Source organism: Bos javanicus, chromosome 1, assembly GCF_032452875.1.
Source record: "Bos javanicus breed banteng chromosome 1, ARS-OSU_banteng_1.0, whole genome shotgun sequence".
In the NCBI taxonomy this organism is placed as follows: domain Eukaryota; kingdom Metazoa; phylum Chordata; class Mammalia; order Artiodactyla; family Bovidae; genus Bos; species Bos javanicus.
The window spans coordinates 119,039,183-119,063,482 of record NC_083868.1 but is presented as its reverse complement, the minus strand read 5'-3'; the positions used below and the strand labels follow the sequence as shown (position 1 = coordinate 119,063,482).

Below are 24,300 nucleotides of genomic sequence, written 5' to 3'. Positions count from 1 at the left end.
GGTGCCATCACCTTCTCTGTGAGAAAAGCTGCTGCTGCTGCTAAGTCACTTCAGTCGTGTCCGACTCAGTGTGGAGATGCCTTAAAAAACTGGAAACAGAACTGCCATACAACCCAGCAATCCCACTGCTGGGCATACACACCAAGGAAACCAGAACTGAAAGAGACACGTGTACCCCAATGTTCATCGCAGCACTGTTTACAATAGCTAGGGCCTGGAAGCAACCCAGATGTCCATCGGCAGATGAATGGATAAGAAAGCTATGGTAAACATATACACAATGGAGTATTACTCAGCTATTAAAAGGAATGCATTTGAATCAGTTCTAATGAGGTGGATGAAACTGGAGCCTATTATACAGAGTGAAGTAAGTCAGAAAGAAAAACACCGATGCATATTAATTAACGCATATATATGGAATTTAGAAAGATGGTAATGATGACACTATATGCGAGACAGCAAAAGAAACACAGATGTAAAGAACAGACTTTTGGACTCTGTGGGAGAAGGCAAGAGGGTGGGATGATTTAAGAGGAGAGCATTGAAACATGTATATTACCATATGTAAAATAGATCGCCAGTCCAGGTTTGATGCATGAGACAGGGTGTTCAGGGCCGGTGCACTGGGATGACCCTGAGGGATAGGATGGGAGTGTAGTTGGGGGGGCGGAGGGTTCAGGATGGGGAACACATGTACACCCATGGCTGATTCATGTCAATGTATGACAAAAACCACTACAATATTGTAATTAGCCTCCAATTAAAATTAATTTAAAAAACCACACCAGTGAATGCCTTTGATATCCCCCAAAAGAAAATATGCATTACCTGAGTATAATTTTATTGGTACTTAACTGGTTTTAAACATAAGACGATTATTTTCTTGATATTCCCAATCGTGGAGCTGTAAAAAGGGCAAAGTCTATAATCCATAGTGGTATCTAGTATACCACTATACATAGCTGTTATCACAGCTCCTTTTTTTCTGCCTGATGGGAAAATAAAAATAACTGAAACCAATGTTTAAGATCAAGATACTTAAAATTTTAAAATATATACACTGAGTTCTAAACAAGAAAGTCAGTTAAACTGAAATTTAGTAAAATTAAAAAAGGGCAGGAATATGAGTCAATTTTTCTCAGCTACTTGTACTTTTTATGTACTGTCAGTAAAAAATAATTATATAAAATAGACATCTTAACAGAAATATGAGATTTATAAAGATTAAACATTCTTTAAAGAAAAGGTACTCATTAAAATATGGCACTGAGAAAGTAATAATTTTTGAAACTTTTATTAATTTTAAATTTAAAACAAAATCCAGTTTGAACCACAAATGGAAACACAGTATTTTCAAGATATTTCTAAAGCTATTACTCTACATAATAATGAAACAGAGTTAACAGCATAAACATAATGTGAACTTTTCATTCCAGTAGTTTATATATTCTCATAGGACGAATTTGTTTTTTATTTAACACCACTTAATGGAACTATATAAAACCAAAAAGGTATTTTTTAAATGACTTGTCACATGAATGTGTTTAAAAACACAAGTCTGTAAATGCTTGGGTAAAGAAGCAGTCTTCACTTTACAGTGAGTTTGTAAGGTTTCGCCTTTGTAAGCAAGGAGAGTAGAGTGTGTTTTTTGCTGCAAACTCTTTTTATACTTAGTCTTACAAGAGTACTGGTATACTGAGAGCCCGTACATCTATCATGTTTTATGAGATCCTGATCAACTCGACTCTTTGTGCTGGTTCCTCTCTATCACTCCTTATGCTAGTGGACCAACCTCAAATTGTAATTCCATCTCATCGTCGCAGCAAGGTCTATTGGTCCTTTTCATCACCTGCTGCTGAAGAGAAAAAGGCCTGGGGAGATTCTTGCTGTCTAATCCACTGTTCCCTTAGAGCAAAGGATAGGGCTCAGAGAAGGGAAGGATTTAGCTGGTGATAAAATATGTGTTAAATCTAAGATGTGTGCCCTAGAAGACAACCCTGCCTCCAATCTCCTCTTATCTTTCAGTCAAGTCACTTCCAACACTGTAAGTAAAATATAAGGTGTTCTTAAATTTGTGTCATCAAACATGAAGCTTCTCCTGTTACAGTTATCAATTTCTTCCTTCTTTGGATTAAAAATAAAGTTTCCCTTAAGGAAAAAACACCACTTACTACCTAACCTGATTGATAAAGTTATAGATTGTTTTAAATATGACTAAAAGAGTTATCAAGAATTCTGTGGCAGCTACTGTTTGATTATTAACAAAAAAGTAGGAAAATGATGACTGATTCTATAAGTAGGTGTAAGGGTGAATTACTCAAGTTCCAAAATCAAACTCTGATTCTAAACATAATACCAAAGAGAATTCTCCATTTAGGGATTAAGATGTCTTTAAAAGTCGAAATAATTTTGGAGGTCATCCAACCCAACTTCCATCCAGATATCATGCCTCTCACATATAGTAGTCTTCTGAATTATAAAAATTTATAAAGTTTTTTTTTAAAGCACATAAATAATATTATCTATATATAGAAATATCTATTCAGCAACTCCATAATTTAAATAGTCAAATCAAACTGGGCAGAACTGGTTCCTTCTCATCCCCACAGACTGTATTTACACACTAACACATCAAGTTACATTTAAATAAAAAGAATAGTACCACCTGACTAAATGGAGAGAATTCTGCTCTAACACAAACCCTAATTTTTTTTCATGAACATAAAATTGTAAGTCTTATTTGAATTTTTGAATTTTCTTATTTGAATTTCTCTCAATGATACTGTGAAAGAAAAATAAACCAAAACACACACACATATATGAACAAAACCAAACAAAAACCAGGTAACTTGCTAACCTGGACTTTGGTCTCTCATGTAATGTTCTGGAATGCATATATGGTTTTCAAAGGTCCAATAAAATCAATCTCTTGTCTAGTCTGTGTACATATTAATCGTTTACAAGGATTGTGAATCCACAGCATCACAAATGGGAGGCTTTGGTGACTAACCAAATGTGTCAACATAGAAAATAACTCTCTATTTGGTCAAAGTATAAAAGGTTTGACTTTTTTGGAAATATGAAAAAGCTGAGTACTTGGGAGATACATGAAAATACTCAGCATAGATAATATGAAAAGTTGAATAAAAGTAACTTTTTCTCCCAAAAAAATTATTTTAGGCCACGGCATATAACAGAACTTATTGCTATTTGAAATATCATTAAAAATAGGTTCATATATAGAAGGCGATTAGTAATACCTCTTCACTAATATAAAATATGCCCCTTTTAGCAGACATACTCTAGATATAATTTCTAGAACTGCATTTTTCTCATTTCTAAAACTTGTGTATGTATCTAATTAAACTGAGCTTACCAAATTCCACCAATTTATAAATCAATTAAAGTTCTGATTTCATTGATTTTAGCTTGTTTCATTTCACTCGCATTTGTTTTCTTAGTTCCAAAGGCTCCAGCTGCAAGTTCTCTCTTCGTGTTTTGTATTTTCAGCATGTTTTCTTCAACAGAATCCTTCACAATGAACTGTAAAAAGAAAAACAAAGTTAAATTGGTTAGGTACTTTATAGGTCACAATACTTAAATTCTTTAATTAAAAAACTGAGACCTAATGAAAATAATGCCCTACTCTAAAGGAATCTGCTTCCTTATAGTATTATGTAGCTGTCAAAAATGATCAACAGTAATCTATTACAAACTGTTTCACTATCCCTCTTTTCCTCAATATACAGTGGTAATATTAGAATATGGTATGATAGCTAGAGATGAGTGCCATTTTCCCCTATTACTCAGTGTATTTCTCCTGTATAAAGAATATAGCTGTAAGGACATGTTATAACTCTATCATCAGATAAGAGCAACATATAAAAAAAGCAAACTTTATGGACAACACTGTAGCTGGAATATTAGCAAAATAAATTCAGCATATTTAAAAAGCCAAGTAAGATTTTCCCAGAAAGAATATACCTTCATCTGGTATAATTCAGAAAATTAAAAGAGAAAAAATGTGATCATCTCAATAAATACCAAAGAAGAATGTGATAAAGTTCAACATTTATTCCTGATTAAAAACTTTGATTTTAAAAAGAATCCTCACTAACCTAGAAATAAATGTCCTCAATATTATTAAGGACATCTACTAGAAACTTACCAAGAATACCATACTTAATGTAAAACAATAAAAGTATTTCCAACAAAGATAGGAACAAGTCAAGAATGATTACTATCACTACTACTATTTAACACTGTACAAGAGGTCCCAGTTACTGTAATGACAAATTGTGTCATAAAATGTTACTAAGTTCTTATATGGGAACACTCCTTATTTATAAAGAATACAGTTTTCAAATTAATCATAAATTTAGTAAATCCCAAACAAGATTTTTTAAATGGGATTCGGTAATCCAAATCCAAAGTTCAATTCATGACTAAATCATAAAAACCAACACAATTTTCAAAAAGAAGGGTAGTGAGAGCACTATGCTCTATTAGATATCAGGGCATACTTTATAAAACCATAGAAATTATTAAAGTAACATTGTCCTTGGAACAGGAAAATAGATCAATGAAATGAACAGAGTCCAGAAAGAGACCCATGTAATATATATGAATTTATGAAGACGTGACATTTCAAATTGGTAGGAAAAAAAAGATGGACTTAAAAATGGTAATGTAACAAATGATTCTTCATTTGAAAACAAGAAAGTTAGATCCATATCATGAATCATAAACAAAAAGTAAAATAGTTCAAAAGAATCAGAACTACATGAGATTTTGGGGGGTAACATTTTCCAAATTTTGAATATGACAATTTTTATTGATATTTTTATAAAACACTACTTCCAGTGGTAGATCAGATGATAAAGAATCCACCTGCAATGCAGGAGACCTGGGTTCGATCCCTGGGTTGGGAAGATCCCCTGTAGGAGGGCATGGCAACCCACTCCAGTATTCTTGCCTGGAATATCCCCATGGACAGAGGAGCCTGGCAGACTACAGTCCATGGGGTTGCACAGAGTCAGACACAACTGAGAGACTAAGCACAGCACCCCTCCAGTTCATATAACTTACAGAAGATTCATTTTTAAAATTTGAAGATAAAAGTCTTCTGTTCTAAGCAAGACCTCAAAAATCCAAGAGATATAAAGAAAAAGGCTGCCATATTTTAAATCATAAAAATTTCTAAACTTTCATGACAAAAAAACACAAAGTTCAAAGATAAACAAGAGCCTGGGATAAAAAATTTTCAATACATACAACAAAACATTTACAACCAGAATTTATAAAGTCCTTTATACTATAAAACTGTATTTGTCTTTATGAAAACTTGGCAAAAGATATAAGCAAGCAATTCACATAAAAACAAAATGAACAAGACCAAAATAAAGATGTCCCTCATAGTTTGCTCTGCATAATTCTATTTCAATATTTTATAACAATAAACTCACACACTATTTATGTAGTTTTTAAAATCTTACAACCTAATTTTAAAATAGGTATCTTAAAAACTCACTTTTGTGATAATAACTTCTTGCTTCTGGCCAAGTCTATGGCATCTGTCAAAGCACTGATCTTCAGCAGCTGGATTCCAGGCCTAGTAAGAACATGAATTGCATCACTACCACCTAGTCTGTATGTGTTCTATACAAGTCCTTCTGTTGCAGTATTATTCATTCACCTTTTACTGACTGAAATCTTTCTGAATGAATTCAGATAATGACAATACTAATAAATGTTCTGGGAACAAAACAATCCACACACACCCCTGACTGCCTTCCCCAATCACTACTATGATAGGCAGGTGTTCTCTCCCCTGTCATTTCACTCCACTGCCTCCAGTACCTAAGTAAGGGTCTGAAAAATAGAAATCACACAGTATAAATGATTGTTGAGTAGTCAACTAATATCTTTCCAGTTTCTTATCAACCCACTTTCAAGTCAAACTATATTTGCTTAACAGAGGAAGGTTATACACGCTCCGAAATAATTTACATCAGAAAAGACAGGTGAGTCCATTTAATGAAAAAGTTTTCTCCCTTTTTGCTGGTCTTTGTTCTTTTTCTTTCATTTTCCTCCACTCATTATGTAAAAAGTACAAAAAAAGATTTCAGGAGTAGTCAAAAGTCCTAAAAATTATTTAAGACTTTGCAATATAATTTTCAGTATATATATTTGAAATCAGTTTGACTTCAAAACTGATCTAAGAAAGTAACATTAGCTAATTAACATAAGCATTATCATAGGGACTCTCTTATGGTAAAGAATAAAACAATGAAGCACTGAAAAGGGAAGAATAAGCAAGAAGGATATCGAAGAGCTTTTCAGTCTAGAAGACAGGAGTCAAGTGGTTTTGAAATAATATGAATTGTCAGGGTGGGATCATTAAATTTTAAACTAAACTATGGAATGATTCTTGAAGCTGAAAATAGGGTTTTTGGAGAAAAGGAAAATTTATACAACAAAGTACCAACGGAAAACAGAAACAGAATCATAAATGAGTAAGTAGATGACAAGTTCACAGTACAATTTATACTTAGGAAGTTATTTTCTTCTTTTTAAAGTTCCCTTGAGATCACGGAGTGGGGTGCCATTGCCTTCTCTTGAGATCACAGTAATCCAAGTCTATGCCCCAACCAGTAAAGGTGAAGAAGCTGAAGTTGAATGGTTCTATGAAGACCTGCAAGACCTTTTAGAACTAACACCCAAAAAAGATGTCCTTCTCATTATAGGGAACTGGAATGCAAAAGTAGGAAGTCAAGAAACACCTGGAGTAACAGGCAAATTTCGCCTTGAAATACGGAATGAAGCAGGGCAAAGACTAATAGAGTTTCGCAAAGAAAATGCACTGGTCATAGCAAACACCCTCTTCCAACAACACAAGAGAAGACTCTACACATGGACATCACCAGATGGTCAACACCGAAATCATACTGATTATATTCTTTGCAGCCAAAGATGGAGAAGCTCTATACAGTCAACAAAAACAAGACAAGGAGCTGACTGTGGCTCAGATCATGAACTTATTGCCAAATTCAGACTTAAATTGAAGAAAGTAGGGAAAAACCACTAGACCATTCAGGTATGACCTAAATCAAATCCTTTATGATTATACAGTGGAAGTGAGAAATAGATTTAAGGGACTAGATCTGATAGATAGAGTGCCTGATGAACTATGGACTGAGGTTCATGACATTGTACAGGAGACAGGAATCAAGACCATCCCCATGGAAAAGAAATGCAAAAAAGCAAAATGGCTGTCTGGGGAGGCCTTACAAATAGCTGTGAAAAGAAGAGAAGTGAAAAGCAAAGGAGAAAAGGAAAGATATAAGCATCTGAATGCAGAGTTTTAAAGAATAGCAGGAAGAGATAAGAGAGCCTTCCTCAGCAATCAATGCAAAGAAATAGAGGAAAACAACAGAATGGGAAAGACTAGAGATCTCTTCAAGAAAATTATAGAGATACCAAGGGAACATTTCATGCAAAGATGGGCTCAATAGAGGACAGAAATGGTAGGGACCTAACAGAAGCAGAAGATATTAAGAAGAGGTGGCAGGAATACACAGAAGAACTATACAAAAAAGATTTTCATGACCAAGATAATCATGATGGTGTGATCACTCACCTAGAGCCAGACATCCTGGAATGTGAAGTCAAGTGGGCCTTAGAAAGCATCACTATGAACAAAGCTAGTGGAGGGGATGGAATTCCAGTTGAGCTATTTCAAATCCTGAAACATGATGCTGTGAAAGTGCTGCACTCAATATGCCAGCAAATTTGGAAAACTCAGCAGTGGCCACAGGACTGGAAAAGGTCAGTTTTAATTCCAATCCCAAAGAAAGGCAATGCCAAAGAAGGCTCAAACTACCGCACAATTGCACTCATCTCACACACTAGTAAAGTAATGCTCAAAATTCTCCAAGCCAGGCTTCAACAATACGTGAACCGTGAACTTCCAGATGCTCAAGCTGGTTTTAGAAACAGCAGAGGAACCAGAGATAAAATTGCCAACATCCGCTGGATCATCGAAAAAGCAAGAGAGTTCCAGAAAAACATCTAATTCTGCTTTATTGACTATGCCAAAGCCTCTGACTGTGTGGATCACAATAAACTGTGGAAAATTCTGAAAGAGATGGGAATACCAGACCACCTGACCTGCCTCTTGAGAAACCTATATGCAGGTCAGGAAGCAACAGTTAGAACTGGACATGGAACAACAGACTGGTTCCAAATAGGGAAAGGAGGATGTCAAGGCTGTATATTGTCACCCTGCTTATTTAACTTATATGCAGAGTACATGAGAAACGCTGTACTGGAAGAAGCACAAGCTGCGATCAAGATTGCCGGGAGAAATATTAATAACCTCAGATATGCAGATGACACCACCCTTAATGGCAGAAAAGTGAAGAGGAACTAAAAAGTCTCTTGATGAAAGTGAAAGTGGAGAGTGAAAAAGTTGGCTTAAAGCTCAACATTCAGAAAACGAAGATCATGGCATCTGGTCCCATCACTTTATGGGAAATAGATGAGGAATCAGTGGAAACGGTGTCAGACTTTATTTTTGGGGCTCCAAAATCACTGCAGATGGTGACTGCAGCCATGAAATTAAAAGACGCTTACTCCTTGGAAGAAAAGTTATGACCAACCTAGATAGCATATTCAAAAGCAGAGACATTACTTTGCCAACAAAGGTCCGTCTAGTCAAGGCTATGGTTTTTCCTGTGGTCATGTATGGATGTGAGAGTTGGACTGTGAAGAAGGCTGAGCGCCGAAGAATTGATGCTTTTGAACTGTGGTGTTGGAGAAGACTCTTGAGAGTCCCTTGGACTGCAAGGAGATCCAACCAATCCATTCTGAAGGAGATCAGCCCTGGGAGTTCTTTGGAAGGAATGATGCTAAAGCTGAAACTCCAGTACTTTGGCCACCTCATGCGAAGAGTTGACTCATTGGAAAAGACTCTGATGCTGGGAGGGATTGAGGGCAGGAGAAGAAGGGGACGATAGAGGATTTGATGGCTGGATGGCATCACTGACTCGATGGACATCTCAGTGAACTCCGGAAGTTGGTGATGGACAGGGAGGCCTGGCGTGCTGCGATTCATGGGGTCGCAAAGAGTCAGACACGACTGAGCGATTGAACTGAACTGAACTGAACTGAGATCTAAAGAAAAGGAGATTTTTTTAACTATTAACTTGCTATAATTTGATTTTGGGATTGTTTTTTGGTATAGAAGTTAGATTTAAAGGACTTATGTAGCTTATGATTTTCTAAAACTGAGAGTCATATTCTGTGAATATTTTGTAGTTTGCAACTGGACACACTTTAAAATCATTATACTAAAGGCCAGATAAAATGTTCCTTTCTGCTGTCTGTATTTTGTCTAGAAACCTCATGGTGAAATGGCAGTATATAACAAGTATGACTAAGATGTATAATAAAATTTACCTCATGGTAATAGAAAACTGACAGCTCCCATTCTCATAGGCAGTGATGAAGGAAGCAATTAACTTTATCAAAAGTTCATAATGAAATATCAAAATTTATCTTATCTTTTATATAATACTCCATAAAGATGTAAAACATTTTCATGAGCAATTTTTTTCCCACTGAATCTTATTTTTGGGGGACCTGGCTTTTGTTTTAAAGTTAGAAACAATATTTGAAACTTAAAATGTTCAATGAAAAACAATCAACTTACTATGAAACTATTAACATTCTGTAAGTTTTCTAAAAGTATAACAGTTCAAAGAGTTTAGTCTCTGGTCAACTTTATAATAATAATTAAATTACTGTATTTGGTATTAACAACCTCTTTCTTATCAAGTACTAAGATTATAACCAAAGAAAAAAAAATTGGGAATTTGTTCCAAAAATCAGCTTCTAGAATTATTATCTATAGTTACAATGCATAGTTTATATAATAACCATAATACCAGAACTCCAGCAGATATTTAAAACTTCATCCACAGAACTAAGGCAAGAAAATACAATACACTGCCATCCCCATGGCATTAACATGAAATCCATGAATGCCTGAGTATGGCTTATGGCTGTGATATTACTGGAAAGGTTACCCTCAGGTGAGAAAAAAAAAAAAACCTTGGTAACAGGTATATGCTTCAACTAGATTGTGTATCCAGAATAATTCAAAATTTGGATCTTAGTAAAATTTCTTTATGTTATGAATTTTCTGAGTTTCAGGCAGCAAGTTAAAACTACAAACCTTAATTAAGTCTGTGGTTACACAGAAATAGAACAGGGTTTCCTCTAGGCAAAACAGAACACAATACAAATTAGAAACTGAATTAGTTCAGAGGGTTTCCAGTCCAAAAAAGCCCTTTGTACAATCAAGAAAAAGTGCTCCTATGGGGATGCAACTCTAAGTCACACAGTTTGATGAGTCAAGTTCAGAGTGAATTTTAGCTCCCACTCTATCCCTAGGCCTGTTTCACACACAGTGACTGAACTGTATCAGACATTAAAATTTACCCAAAACATTCCATTAATGTTATTTGTTTCTAAATTGTGATGCTGGACCACCTGCACCCATATAAAAATGCAGTTTCCTGGGTCTCATCTAGGAACTCCTAAATTTGAAGACAGAGGTCAAGCTGTATTTCTTAATTCTTATGCACATTAAAGCTTGAGACTATTAGTACCATGATGGTGGCTACTTTGTCTATTCTGTTTATAGTCAGATTCCACATCTGGAAGATTCCCTGATACAAAATAGGATCTCATTATTCATGGGCCAAATCAATGAAAACACTTCCCTAAAGCATTAGACATAACAGAACATATTCTGTATATAGAAGAACAGTAGAAAAGCACAGCACAGTATTTATGAACATGGACTCAGATCCTGATTTGTGTATTACTAGCTGTGTGATAGGGCAAGTTATTTCACATCTCGGTTTCAGTTTCCTCACCTGTAAAATAGGGATAAGTAACAAGATCTACTCACAGAGATGTTGTGAGAATTTCAGTTGATTTATGTGAAGCACTTAAAGAGAAAGCCCTCAAAACACATTTCCTAGTTGTTATCTATTTCTAAAGTTTGCCTAAGCATTTTCACAATCAGTTACAACTATAAAGGTCTTTTAAAAAAATAAACAAAAAACTATTTGGTAAAGAGGTAGTAACAGATCAAAAAGTCTATAAAATTACTTACTGGATCCATTAAAAAAACTCGAGAAGCTGCAGAAAGATTCAAACCAACTCCACCTGCTTTTAAGGACAGAAGCATTATAGTTGGAGACCCTGCTTCAGTGTTTTGAAAACACTGAATTGATTCAACTCTTTTTTTTTGGGCCATGGAACCATCCAAACGAGTAAATATAAATCCAGAGGCTCTAATGGAGGGGACAAAAGAGACAAGTAAGTTACTACACTATAAAAACATGTTAAGTAATTGTAATCTTTTCATTAAACCAATTTTTTCATTCATTTCTTCTGACAAATATGTACTAATCATCTACTAATATGTCAGGCTCTACAGTCAACGTTTTTTCCTATAAATTCAAGACTTAAACTTTAAAATTCTAAGTTCTCAGGAATATTCTTTATTGTTACTGTTATTTTAGATGGATGAATAAAACTGCTAAAACAGAAATAATGTGTTTTTTTTTTTGCGATTCAAATTAAAACATTTATATAAAATCCTTTTGCTCAAAGTGAAAAACACTGTTTAACTTACCTGAGGGGTGTTTCTATTAAAGACAGAAATGTTGTAAACTGAGAAACAACTAAACTTTTTATGTTGGGGTTCTTCTTTCTTAAATCGATCAATGCATGCATTAGAGCATTAATCTGAAAAAAATTAGGACACCCATTAGGTTCCATTTTAAATGGGAAGAGAAAGGTTCTGACATATTATAACCTCCCCAAAATGCAAATGTAAAAGATCACTAATTTTTAAAAAACATTGAGACTATCATATTTTTCATAATCTGAACCCTTTCTCTCTCCCCTTAAATTCACCACTAGATATAAACAAAAAGCCAGTAACCACCAACAAAGTATAATGCTCAAGTGACAAGATTAAAAGCAGAATTATTATTTTTAAATATGATTATTTATATAAACATAAAACAAATATTGAAATATTTGCACATGTATATTTACCTTCGAACTGGATGTCCATTCCATATTAGACTTTTTCTCAGTGTTGCATGCCAATTCTTCTGGAGGACATTCTATTAAACTGTCTCCATGTATATCATTTCTGCATAAAGGGCATTTAGCATGAGGCTATATAAGAAAGAACAAAGTACGAGTGACACTTAACAAAGGAACAGAAATGTAAATTTGCCTAAAACGTTTAAAAGGCAAGGTAACTTCCATATCCCTAATAGTCAGCATTTTATTAAACCTTTTATTAGATTCATCCATTTGAGATAAATCTGTACATGCTGAACTGCAGGCAGATATAATGTTCTAATGTAGGAAGTGGGATTGGTCAGAGAGCAAAAGTAGGTAATCCTGACAAGCAGCAAGAGCTTGAAAAAATAAATATTATTTTCAGCCAAATAAAGAAACTATGAGTAACAGTTTCTTGAGCTAATTAAAATTCAGCATACTAATTGAAACTATTCTTTAGAAGAAAAACAATTCCTTCTTAATAGCTTATAAAGTAGTTCAGATGTGTTAAGTCCTAGCAGGTTCATTCAAAGCAGTTGTCTGGCATACTAATAGGATTATCTCTAAAAGAACTACATACCAAATACCATTACAATACAAAAGATTCTGAAAATATGTACAATCAAGAGGTGCATTTTCCCCTGTATGTATATTACCTCTCCATAAAAATGTTTAAAAAAATTATACTTTAAAAGGATTGCTTAAAGGATTATTCCACTTCATATAAATTTAGACCTACCTAGACATAACAGTCCAATAGCCATGGCATGGCAACTAAGCTGTTTGAATATGGCAAAGACAAATTGAGATGTGCTTTAAGTGCACAATACCACTGAATTTTGAACTCCTAAGTTTAAAAAAAATCATATAAGGCATCTCATTAATAATTTTTATATTTTAGATATACTGGATAAATAAAAATGCATTATAAAAATTGATCTGTTTTACTAGAAAATTTTAAATTACCTTTGTGTCTCACATTATAAGTCTATTTCTTAGAAATGATCTGAAGAGTCAGAAGAATTAAAACACTGACTGTGAAATATACCTCCAAAGCTATGTCTTTTTATATGACAAGAGTTTAGTTACATGAAATATAAACACTGATAAAATTAACTATAAAAGGTGCACTAGCAAACCCAAATGAAAAACTCCTTATAGTCTTTGTTGGGCTTGGGTTTTCATTATACTCATCACTGGAATTCCACACCATCAAACACGGAATTTGTACTAGGCATAAAACTCACCTGCTCATTCTGAATGACTTGGCAAATACAAGGTTTACAGAAGACATGTGCACAATGTGTTATGACAGGGGCCATTAAAGAATCCAAGCAAATTGCACATTCTTCATCAGAACCTGAGCTCAGAATTAACTTCATCTTCTTTATTAACTTCTTTCGTAGTTCTTCAGGTGTATCATTCCCTAGAGAAAAGGCTGAATAATTAATTTCAGAGGAAGACTTGTAATACGACTAGACAATCTTAATCCTCCTTATATAGGGTAAAGTTTTGCTTGGGTAGTTCTTAGTCTTTTATTTTTTTATCATAAGTAAAAAGCATGACTTAAATTTGAATTTTTAAGAAAAATTCAGAAGTTCCACATAACATACCTTACACAGAAACAATATTATAACACAATCTGCAGGTACTACCATAGAATAAAAGGCAATTTGATCCTTTCTTCTAAGACTATCATTGGGAAACCTGGAAAACCTCATTAATATTCCATTTCATTGTTAAAGAGGTTTTTGAGTATATTTCCAGTTCAGTCCTATACTAAAAATCAATGTTCATTTGACAAACCAAATTTAGGCCACATGAACAATTTCTTATTTTGACCTAAATCTCTCTAATAAATATAATGTGTAAACCAATCACATTTACCTACCTGAAGGACCACTGGAAGACACTGCATTTGCAAGAAGGTGTGTATGACAACAAATCTGCCGCAATCTAAGCAAAAGACCCAGGACATCTGCATAGTGTGCAAGGACAGTCCCTTCATTAAAATACCTAGAGGTAAAAATGTTAAATACTATGAAGGCCTCTAAAAACAGTATTTCCTATTCTAAAACAGCACACACACACACACAAATAGCATTGTTCTCTTCTTCCCTAGAAATCACTTCAAAACAAGAATGGAAAACAGAAAAGTAAACTCTTACCTTTAATGAAACCATGAGATTTACACCAATAAAGCAAAGTATATGAGAAATGGCTGCAAACTACAGGTAATGTCAAATAGGAAGATAATGAGAGAGATGACTGCAGATCTCAAGCAGACCTGCCAGAGCACAATTCTTCAAAATAGGCAGCATGCCCTAAGGAGAAAACCACCATCTCTTACATGCAGAAACAAAAACAGGGTGCATGGCTCATGGCTTGAACATCCCAGGACAAGTTTATACCAGGACAGAGGGAAGACAAACTGAATAAGGAAACACACTGACCTAGTGTGTGTGTTTGTTTTTTTTCCAGAAAATACTACAAGCACAGCATTCCATATCATAGGGAACCCTAAAGCTTCTGATCTCTGTTGAAAGAACTCACATGTAACACCCTGAGTCATAATTAAATAGGATATATTTCCTACCAAAGATACAGCTATGATTCCTATCCCTTTGTATGATGAATCTCTTGCAAAAAGCTAGTCCAAAAAGAACTCAGGACATTCATATAAGAGTAATAATCAGCACAGATCAAGGGAGAAAGAAAACTCACCAGAAAAAAGTTTCCATAGAACAAATTAAAAATTATGACCAAGAATTCTGCCATGATAATACCACTCGATAAAACAGTTCCTCCTAAAAAAACACCAATAGCTTAAGGCAGAGACAAAACTTTGAAAAGGTATGGCAAAACAAAACAGAGATCAAAAATGAGCCTGGTACAGCTAAAGAGTGAGAAAGAGAAAAGTGAACTATCAGAGAAAGCCACAGCAAAGCCAGCATAAAAGAGACTGTGTGGGTATGTGCTCAGTCGCTTCAGTTATGTCTGACTCTTCGTGACCATATGGACAGTAGCCCACCAGGCTCCTCTGTCCATGGGATTCTCCAGGCAAGAATACTGGAGTGGGTTACCATGGCCCCCTCCAGGGATTCTTCCCCATACAGGTATCAAACCCCTGTCTCCTGCATTGCAGGTGGATTCTTTACCACTGAGCCACTGGACTAGCCATTGATAAAAACACAGGAAAGAATGTGGGAAACAGGATTGAAAAAAAGCAAAATTAAACAGAAAGATATGAAAGATTAGAGTAAAATGATACCTATGAAAAAACAAAGACTATCCAACCTACACAGAGAGAAATAAAATGATGGAGCAGAAAGCAATATTTAAGAAAACTTTCCCAAAGTGGGGTACAGGGGTACCTGGACTCTACAGATTTAAATGGTACCATCTGTTCCAGGGGAAAAAAAAAAATCAACAGAGAGAGGTCCTCGTGAAATTGCTGGACTTTTCTTAAAAATAAAATCAAGGTTTTCAAGGGAAAGATTCAATATAAAATATAGAAAAAAGACAATAAAGTTTCTGAAGGAAGAATGAGTGATCCAAAAATTATATACCATTATATAACAAGGCAATCTGATATTTAAGTATTAAGGCAATAGAAGAAATATAGCCTAAGGGTTAAGAGGACAGACTTCAGAGCTAAACTATCTGAATTCAAAACCTGACTCTCAGTTTAACTGTGAAACCTTGGGCAGGTTTCTCAACCTGTGCCTTGAGCTTCCTCAGTTGTAACAGTGGCATAATACATACCTAATAGGACTGCTATATTAAAAAAGTTACCACATGCAAAGCATTTACAATGGTGCGGAACTACAATGAACGATATATATGTGCTAATATTATTTGTAAGGGTAGTATTATGGCAACAAATGCTTCTCAGTATTCAGGAATACAGGCTTCCCAGGTGGCACAGTAGTAAAGAATCCACCCGCCAATGCAGGAGACGCAGGAAACTTGGGTTTGATCTCTGGGTCGGGAAGAACCCCTGGAGCAGGAGATGGCTACCCACTCCAGTATTCTTGCCCGGGCGTTCTACACAGTCCATGGAGTCACAAAGAGTCAAATGCAACTGAGCACGCACACAACAACAACAATGCAAGAGCAGGCAATATAAAGATTAAACTTACAAATTCTAGAATCAAACTGCCTGAGTTTAAGCACCAGCTCTGTCATTAGCTGTGTGACACAAGGTAAGTCAACTAACTGCCTCCATGCCTCAGATTCTTCCTCAGTACAATGTAGGTAATCTTTGTACTGACTTAATAGAACTGCTGTGAATTAATACACATAAAGCACTCTCAGATGCATTAACACCTAGTAACTGCTCAATGTTTGTAAATGTATTACCTATTAAGATATTTTTAAAATACTTATTTAAGAACAGTTTCAATAAAGTTATTTTTTTTTTCTATCTTTCAAACACAATAACATTTACCAATAGTCTAACTACTTCCTGGCATCACTTCTTACACTGAAAATCATTATTTCAGTTTAAGAAATTCCTTTTGAGTGCCAGATACTGAAGTAGAAGCCTCCTCCTACCTCACCAGCTACTTCTGTCTTGTTAGAACTCTTCTCTAACTTCACTCAGTCTCTTGGTGACCTTATCCAGTCCTGTGGCTTTAATTATCATTTACACACAGGTGACTTTCAAATGTGTATCAAACCAAGATAATTCCTATGAACTCTAACCTCATATTCAACTGAGTATGTGACATCTCCACTTGGAAAGCACACAGGGATCACAGAATCAATGTGTCCAAAGTGGAGTTTCTCATTTTCCCTGAAAAAATTCTGCTCCTCCCATAGATATATTCTGCAAATGGCAATTTCATCCTTCTAGTCACTCACGTGAAAAACCTTGCAGTAATCTTCCACTTCTCTCACACCCCACACTATATAAATCAGCAAGTTCTGTTGGCTCTCCCTTCAAAATATAACAAAACCTAGGCATTTCTCACCCTCCTCATCACTACTACTGCAGTAAAAAAACACCATCATCTCTTACTTTGATTACTGCCACTGTTCTCCCTGTGCTCACTCGCTTCAGTCATGTCTGACTCTTTGCAACCCTATGGACGGTAGCCCACCAGGCTCCTCTGTTCATGGGGATTCTTCAGGCAAGAATACTGGAGTGAGTTGCCGTGCCCTCCTCCAGGGGATCTTCCCAACCCAGGGACCGAACCTGCAGTTCTTATGTCTCCTGCACTGGCAGGCAGTTTCTTTACCACTAGCGCCACCTGAGACCTGAGAAGTCCCAACTGTTCTATTTATGCCTTATTACTAAATAACACAACAGCCAGTGACACTTTAAAATAAAATTAAAATTAAGTCACTCTTGCAGTTCAAAACACTTCAGAGGTTCCTAAATCTCATAAACAGTAAAAGCCAAAGTTCCTGAAATACGCCACAATGCCTTACCTAACTGTCACCCGCCCCTACTCCAACAGCTCTCTAGCATCATTACTATTTTCCACCTTGCTCATAGTCTCCAGCCACAGTTGCCTCTTTGTTGCTCAAGTTTCTCTAGTTTGCTCCCAATTCAGGACCTTTACACTTGCTGTTCCCCTCTGCCAGAAATGTCCCCTAGCCCCAATCTTCTCTAAATCCTTTGCCACATATTACCTTCTTGGTGAAATGATCTTCCCTGAGCACTATAAAAATTTCAAGTTTTAGTCTTTAATAGGTTTATTTTCCCTATGTATACTTTTTTCAATGCTTTTAATCTTCTTCCATGTCACAAAAACAGGAATAGAAGCAAGCAAGGTCTTCTGACTAGCAATTCAAAACTTGCCATTTCACATAAACTTTTTTGCCTAACTGTAGGAGTTACTTACCTGGTGAATTATAATACTATTTCACTCCAACTATTAATTTGTAAAAAAGTAGTTTGAATACTTAAAAACAAATTATACTTCAGTGTACTGAAGGCTTTTATAACTTACATTTTTAAAAAGGCTCTTCAATTAAAGTTAACAAAGAAAAAAACTAATTTCTAAAATGACTTTCTTTCTCCATACCTTCCAATAGTAGCTTTGCCTTCATTTTTCACAGACTGGTAAATCTTTCTCTCTTCATCTGAAAGTGTAATGTGCTGAATAAATACTTTACGTTCTGGTAACTCCAAAACAGGTTTTCCTTTAATTTTGCTTGTCTTTGTTCTTCTAAGTGTAATATTTTTAATTAGGGACTGCAAACGCCTAGTCAAAATAAAACAAATAATTATATAACTTTTTATTCCTACATAAGTTGATTCAATGAGAACAAAAATAAATATATTAATCTGTTAGTTTTATAAACTTAGTAAAGATTTGGGAAAAAAAAATGTTTAGGGATTTTTATCCAATCTGATAATGACAAACATATTCTACAGGGAAAATGAGAGCAACAAAACGCATCTAAATTTGCTCTCAATTCAGTACCTGTCACAGTTTAATCTTTTATTCTGTCCTTATTTTTCTTATACTCGTCTCCCCATTTTTCTAATCACTAACCCTTTTTACTTAAGTCTCAATTCTGTCAGCTATATCATCCAATGTTTGACACTCAAATTCTTAATAAGCACCTATTACGCACAAGGCGTTATAGTAAGTATCGTAAGTTCATAAATATGAGTAAGATCTTATCTTCAAAAAGGCTCTCCAGTAATATGAAAATCAAGGTACGTAAATAATTTTTATAAAATAATGAATACCAAAAATAAAAACATGATGTGACAATTCAGAAGAGGGATAAATGCCTTTTTAGATTCTACAACCTTTACACTCTCTTTTCTCAGTATCAGGGAAAAAAGGAAGCATATCAACTCTTTAAAAAAAGATATTTTCCTAACACTGAAATATAAATACAATTTCTTAAATTAGAATTCAAACAGTTGATTCTAAGGAATCAAGTAGATAATACTGCAAGCTACGTTAGTGGCTTTTGAACCTTTTTCACTGTAACTCACAGTAAGAAGTTTATTTTACTCTATCCAACAAACACATACACAAACACACACATGAGAGAAATGAATACTTCACAAAATGATACTGTGTGATACACTCTGCTGTTTTATTAAATCTTCTACTCTATTTCATTTTATGTAATGAACAGCTATAATGCTAGTTGCCATCTTTATGATTTTACAAACTGCTAATGAATCCTAAACCCTGTCTGAAACCCACCACTGTAGCAAAATATCTGAACCACGTTAGCCGAATACCTTGCTTTTAAAATGGCTATCACCAAGTTGACTTTTATGTTCTCAACTTTTATCTATCTCCACCAGAAACAACTTTCTCTTTTGTAGAAACTCTTGGTGATGCCACTGTATTATCACATCATTCAATTATCACTATCTAAAACTATCTAAAGCTTATCACTCAGTTATGAAAATTTAGTGCATATTGGATTCTCTGAGCATATAATGTTTTTCCTATTACTGTTTATTAATGGTGGTTTTGAGGGTAAGAGCAACACACAAAGACCATATAGCTCTGCTCTTTCTTCACAGTTTTGACTAAAATCAGTGGAAAGTCTGGTTAACCTTTTAGTGATAGTTAGAAATTTTCATCTCCATAAACAAGAATACTTAGATTTTGAGAGTCAAATGCATTAAGCTGTGAACATGTTTTGGAGAGGAAAGCCACAACAGTCAGGTTAAAGGGGTAATGAAAGTGGCAACTGGTTCAAGCTGCTAACAATTACTTACAGCTATCAGTTGTGAAGTTACTTACCTAAGTCCAGCTTCATCTCCCATTGTGACAGGACGCTGTATTGTTCTATGCCACCATTCTCTATCAACAAATGGTTTAAGTTTTAAAAAGGAAAGAAGAGACCACAAGTCCTTTAAAGAATTCTGAATTGGAGTGCCTAAAGAGAACAGAAAACTCTTATAATTCTACAGCAAGAGTACACAGTCAAAATATCCACATGGCCCAATTAACTGAGACAACACTTGACAATGGGCACTTAGTTCTAAGCATACCCACGATTAAGCTGTGACTATAATGCTTTGTTAAACATACAGACAATCTCAAAATCCAGTCTGGCTCTAACTTTTAGCTCTCACTTGCCATACTAACAAAAAGAACACAGATCCCGTAAACTTAACTTTCCCCTTATCAAGAACATTTGCTTATCAGATTTTTAAATCAGCAGCACTAGAAAGAAGAAAAAAAATAATTTTTGAGTTTATATTCTTGTCCCCATCTTCCAGTACAGTTCACATGTAACAAACAAGCTCCAAGATGGGAAACAGAGAAATCAAGATTCTGATTGGAGAATTAAAGTGTCAAATCCAATGTTGAAAAATTATGCTGGTGACTGTTCTATAAATAAACTATAATTCAAATGTTGCTGTATCATGGGCAGTTATGAAAAAAAGTCAGTTTTATAAAATTATTTCTATAATTAATTTTTGGAAAGACTTTATATCCACTTCAAATTTACAAGTTACCTCATAACTTACTTAACAATATGTATTTTGGAATTAACTTTTCTAAAGTAAATGCTATCTCAAAATCCAGTGAGATAGTATATGTTATCTCAAAATCCATATCATTACCTGTCAAAACCCATCTTCTTTCTGCTTCTAAATCAAGTACAGCTTTTGTTTGCTGAGCATTTGGATTCCGTATGGCATGGCCTTCATCCAGGATCACTCTTAGCCACCTTATGCTATGTAATGGACTGTCACCCTTAGTCTAAAATGAATATTTCATATGAATTAAAAACATGGGAAATTAAAATAATATTTTATGTAATTTGATACTAATATGAGTTCTTATCTTTTAATACCATCACTTACTATGTGGTAGGTACTTCTTTAAGCATTACATACATTAAATTATTGAATGTTCACCAACTTATAAAGTATTATTATTCCTATTTTACAAATGAGAAAACTGAAGCACCAAGGTATGGTATATGTTGCTCAAAGTACCACAGCTAGGAAGTGCTGAGCTAGCATTCAAATCCAGGTTGTCTAGCTTTCTGCTTAGATCATGGTTCAAAACACTAAGTTATCATGCCTCAGAGTCAAACATATGACATATGATGTCAGCTATAAGAATTACTTGAATATAACACAATGACTTTTTTATGTAAAAATCAACGTTCTTACCTGAAGACTAAAATTTTTATAATAAAGTATTTTGGAGAACATTTTCACTTAACAACTGGAACTAGACAATTGAAATACTAAATGAATTGGGAAACTCCTAAGTTTCAGATATTAAAAAAGCTTATTTTTAAATAGAGATAAACAATTATTAAATCACTGTGACAGAAAACAATATTCCAAATTAGAAAAAGAATTCATTGACCAATTGCTGGATACACGTAAATTCAAATTTAAAAATTTAAGTGGTCTAAATATAAAATATTCCTAAATTATCTAAAGGAAGTTGAACCTTCTTTTTTTTGGCAAAATATTAAAAAAACAATTTTCTCTTGTGGCAACTAGAGAGGCAGAACAGCAGCATCACCCTCTAAGAGGTGACACCCAGGGCCTGCCCTCCACACCTGTTCATGAGGGCAAGGCAGCCCCACACCCCAGAAGATCAGAGGACGGGGTCCCCACACTAGCTGTGATCACAGCTGGAAGGACAGCTTGATGCTCAAGTTTCTCCATCTGTGCAGTGATGATGTGGCAAATTCCACATCTAAAGAAACCCAACAACTCCTGAAACAGAGATCCTTAATTTGGAAGTAGAGCCCACAGAGGGATTCAGGGCACTCCCACCAGTTCCTGAAATTATATGCTAAATTATGTGGATAGGTATGCACATAAATGGTTCTGAAAAAAGGGTCTAGAGCAGCACTGTCCAACAGGAATGTTGTGCAAGCACATATGTCATATTCAATTTTCTAGTAGCCACACTTAAGTAACAAGATATAGGTGAAATTAATTTTAATAAAATATTTTACTAAAAAATTTCCTATTTATTTCTTATATATTCAGAAAGAAAAAAGGGAAGAATATAAAGCCTAAATTTTAGAACACTTTAGAAACCTGAAGCAATTTCTTAAATTCAACTTCTGAAAATCTCTTGAGTATCAACACACTTACACCATAGTCATGAGTTAAAATATTGTATGTAGTCAAAACAATATCCTGTTTTGAAAGCAATGTTGGGTCTCTAACACGATCAGGACCATAATAAACATAAAAATTCAAGTGCACATCTGATTTTATGTGTTGTCCAAACTGGTCCTAAAAGAAAATTAGAAATATTTTAATAATGAGAAGATTAGTATCAGGTTTAATATGTATATAAAATATACTGTCTTGGCAGTTTCACAAGTCAAACTACTAAAATCCAAACTACTAAAAACAAGTTTCACGAAATCTAAACTAAAACAACAATAACAATACTAATATTTTATTGCCAGAGAAACTGACATATTTACAGTCATAATAAGTTATATAAATTTTGCCTGGCCCTATCAGTGAGCAGCTGCTTCATCTTTAGAAGTTAAAAGCAACCAAGCTCTTTTAACATAGTAATTAGGTTTTTTTTAATTTAGTATTCTACAAAAAGGATCTTTAATGATTCCAGTTTAATCTTTAAAAATTAAACAATAAAAGAACAGTAAGGAATATTTTCATGAATGTAGGTAGAGTTTCAAGCACAGTATCCACTTTCATTCATTTATTATAAGACTACTATTTGTCAGGTATAAACTAGAAAGATGGTACAGCTAAAGAAAAAAATAAGACCAGGTTGCTGCTCTCCTGGTTGATGTGAGAGTTGGACTGTGAAGAAAGCTGAGTGCCGAAGAACTGTTGCTCTTGAACTGTGGTGTTGGAGAAGACACTTGAGAGTCCCTTGGACTGCAAGGAGATCCAACCAGTCCATTCTGAAGGAGATCAGCCCTGGGATTTCTTTGGAAGGAATGATGCTAAAGCTGAAACTCCAGTACTTTGGCCACCTCATGCCAAGAGTTGACTCACTGGAAAAGACTCTGATGCTGGGAGGGATTGGGGGCAGGAGGAAAAGGGGATGACAGAGGATGAGATGGCTGGATGGCATCACTGACTCGATGGACGTGAGTTTGAGTGAACTCCGGGAGTTGGTGATAGACAGGGAGGCCTGGCGTGCTGCGATTCATGAGGTCGCAAAGAGTCGGACACGACTGACTGACTGAACTGAACTGCTGCTCTCCTTAACAATACGATCAGTTTTTAAAACTTAAGAGTTTTTTGTTTGGGTTTTTTTAACTTATGAAAACAACAAAGCTGAGAGATTCTGAGCAGGAAAAAAAAAAAAGATGAGAAAGAGAAGACACTAAGGAGACATAGCTGGGAAACTATTAGGTGAAAAATGATGAAAGATGAAGACCTAAACCAGAATGGCAAAAGTAAGTCCAGAATTGCAAGGACTGTTATGTACATGGACTGATGGGGACTTGAGAACTAAGTAAATAAGGAATATAAAGAAAAGGGAGAAAACAAAAGAAGACTCTGAAACTTAAAAAACTACTAGAAGAACTGTGTGATAATGACACAGAGAAGTTTCAAAAAATAAGGAAAAACAGGCATAAAGATGAGAAAGAGGTAATGAGTACTACTATTTTAGACATTTTAAAATTTTGGTCACCTTAAAATATCTAACTGAAGAAATATACCACAAAAATTTAAATATTGACCTATAATGCAAGTGTAGATATAGACTTCAAAGATATCAGTATCAGTACATGAAACCACTGGAATAAATAAGATTCTCTAAGGAAAACAAACACAATGATAAAGGTAGGATTAGGGAAAGAGAGCAGTATTTAAAGAGCAAAGCTTATGCTTCTATTGGGAGATAAGGTCATGAGGTCTGAGGTACAATTTAAAATATTTTAGTAAAGAAAAATATAAAGCAAATGTGGCGAACTTTTGGTTCTTAAATCTAGAGGATTAATACGAAAGAGAATGAAAAAGTTGGCTTAAAGCTCAACATTCAAAAACTAAGATCACGGCATCCAATCCCATCACTTCATGGCAAATAGATGGGGAAACAGTCACAGACTTTATTTTTTGGGGCTCCAAAATCACTGCAGATGGTGACTGAAGCCAAGAAATTAAAAGACGCTTACACCTGGGAAGGAAAGTTATGACCAACCTAGACAGCATATTAAAAAGCAGAGACATTACTTTGC

General features: G+C 34.9%; 1 protein-coding gene across 2 annotated transcripts in view; it reads right to left on the bottom strand.

Annotated features, from left to right (window-relative positions):
• Window positions 1–1,278: 1,278 nt before the first annotated feature.
• HLTF (helicase like transcription factor) overlaps window positions 1,279–24,300 on the bottom strand; it is a 63,572-nt gene continuing 40,550 nt past the window's right edge. For both annotated transcript variants that reach the window (XM_061419154.1, XM_061419160.1), the window contains exons 15-25: window positions 22,223–22,366; window positions 20,717–20,855; window positions 19,887–20,022; window positions 18,189–18,368; window positions 14,045–14,169; window positions 13,401–13,579; window positions 12,139–12,264; window positions 11,711–11,823; window positions 11,186–11,366; window positions 5,531–5,611; window positions 1,279–3,543 (exon numbers count right to left, since the gene is read on the bottom strand). In XM_061419154.1, the coding sequence (XP_061275138.1) occupies window positions 3,391–3,543; window positions 5,531–5,611; window positions 11,186–11,366; window positions 11,711–11,823; window positions 12,139–12,264; window positions 13,401–13,579; window positions 14,045–14,169; window positions 18,189–18,368; window positions 19,887–20,022; window positions 20,717–20,855; window positions 22,223–22,366 (1,557 nt within the window). In that variant the 3' untranslated portion in view covers window positions 1,279–3,390. The remainder of the gene's footprint in view (window positions 3,544–5,530; window positions 5,612–11,185; window positions 11,367–11,710; window positions 11,824–12,138; window positions 12,265–13,400; window positions 13,580–14,044; window positions 14,170–18,188; window positions 18,369–19,886; window positions 20,023–20,716; window positions 20,856–22,222; window positions 22,367–24,300) is intronic.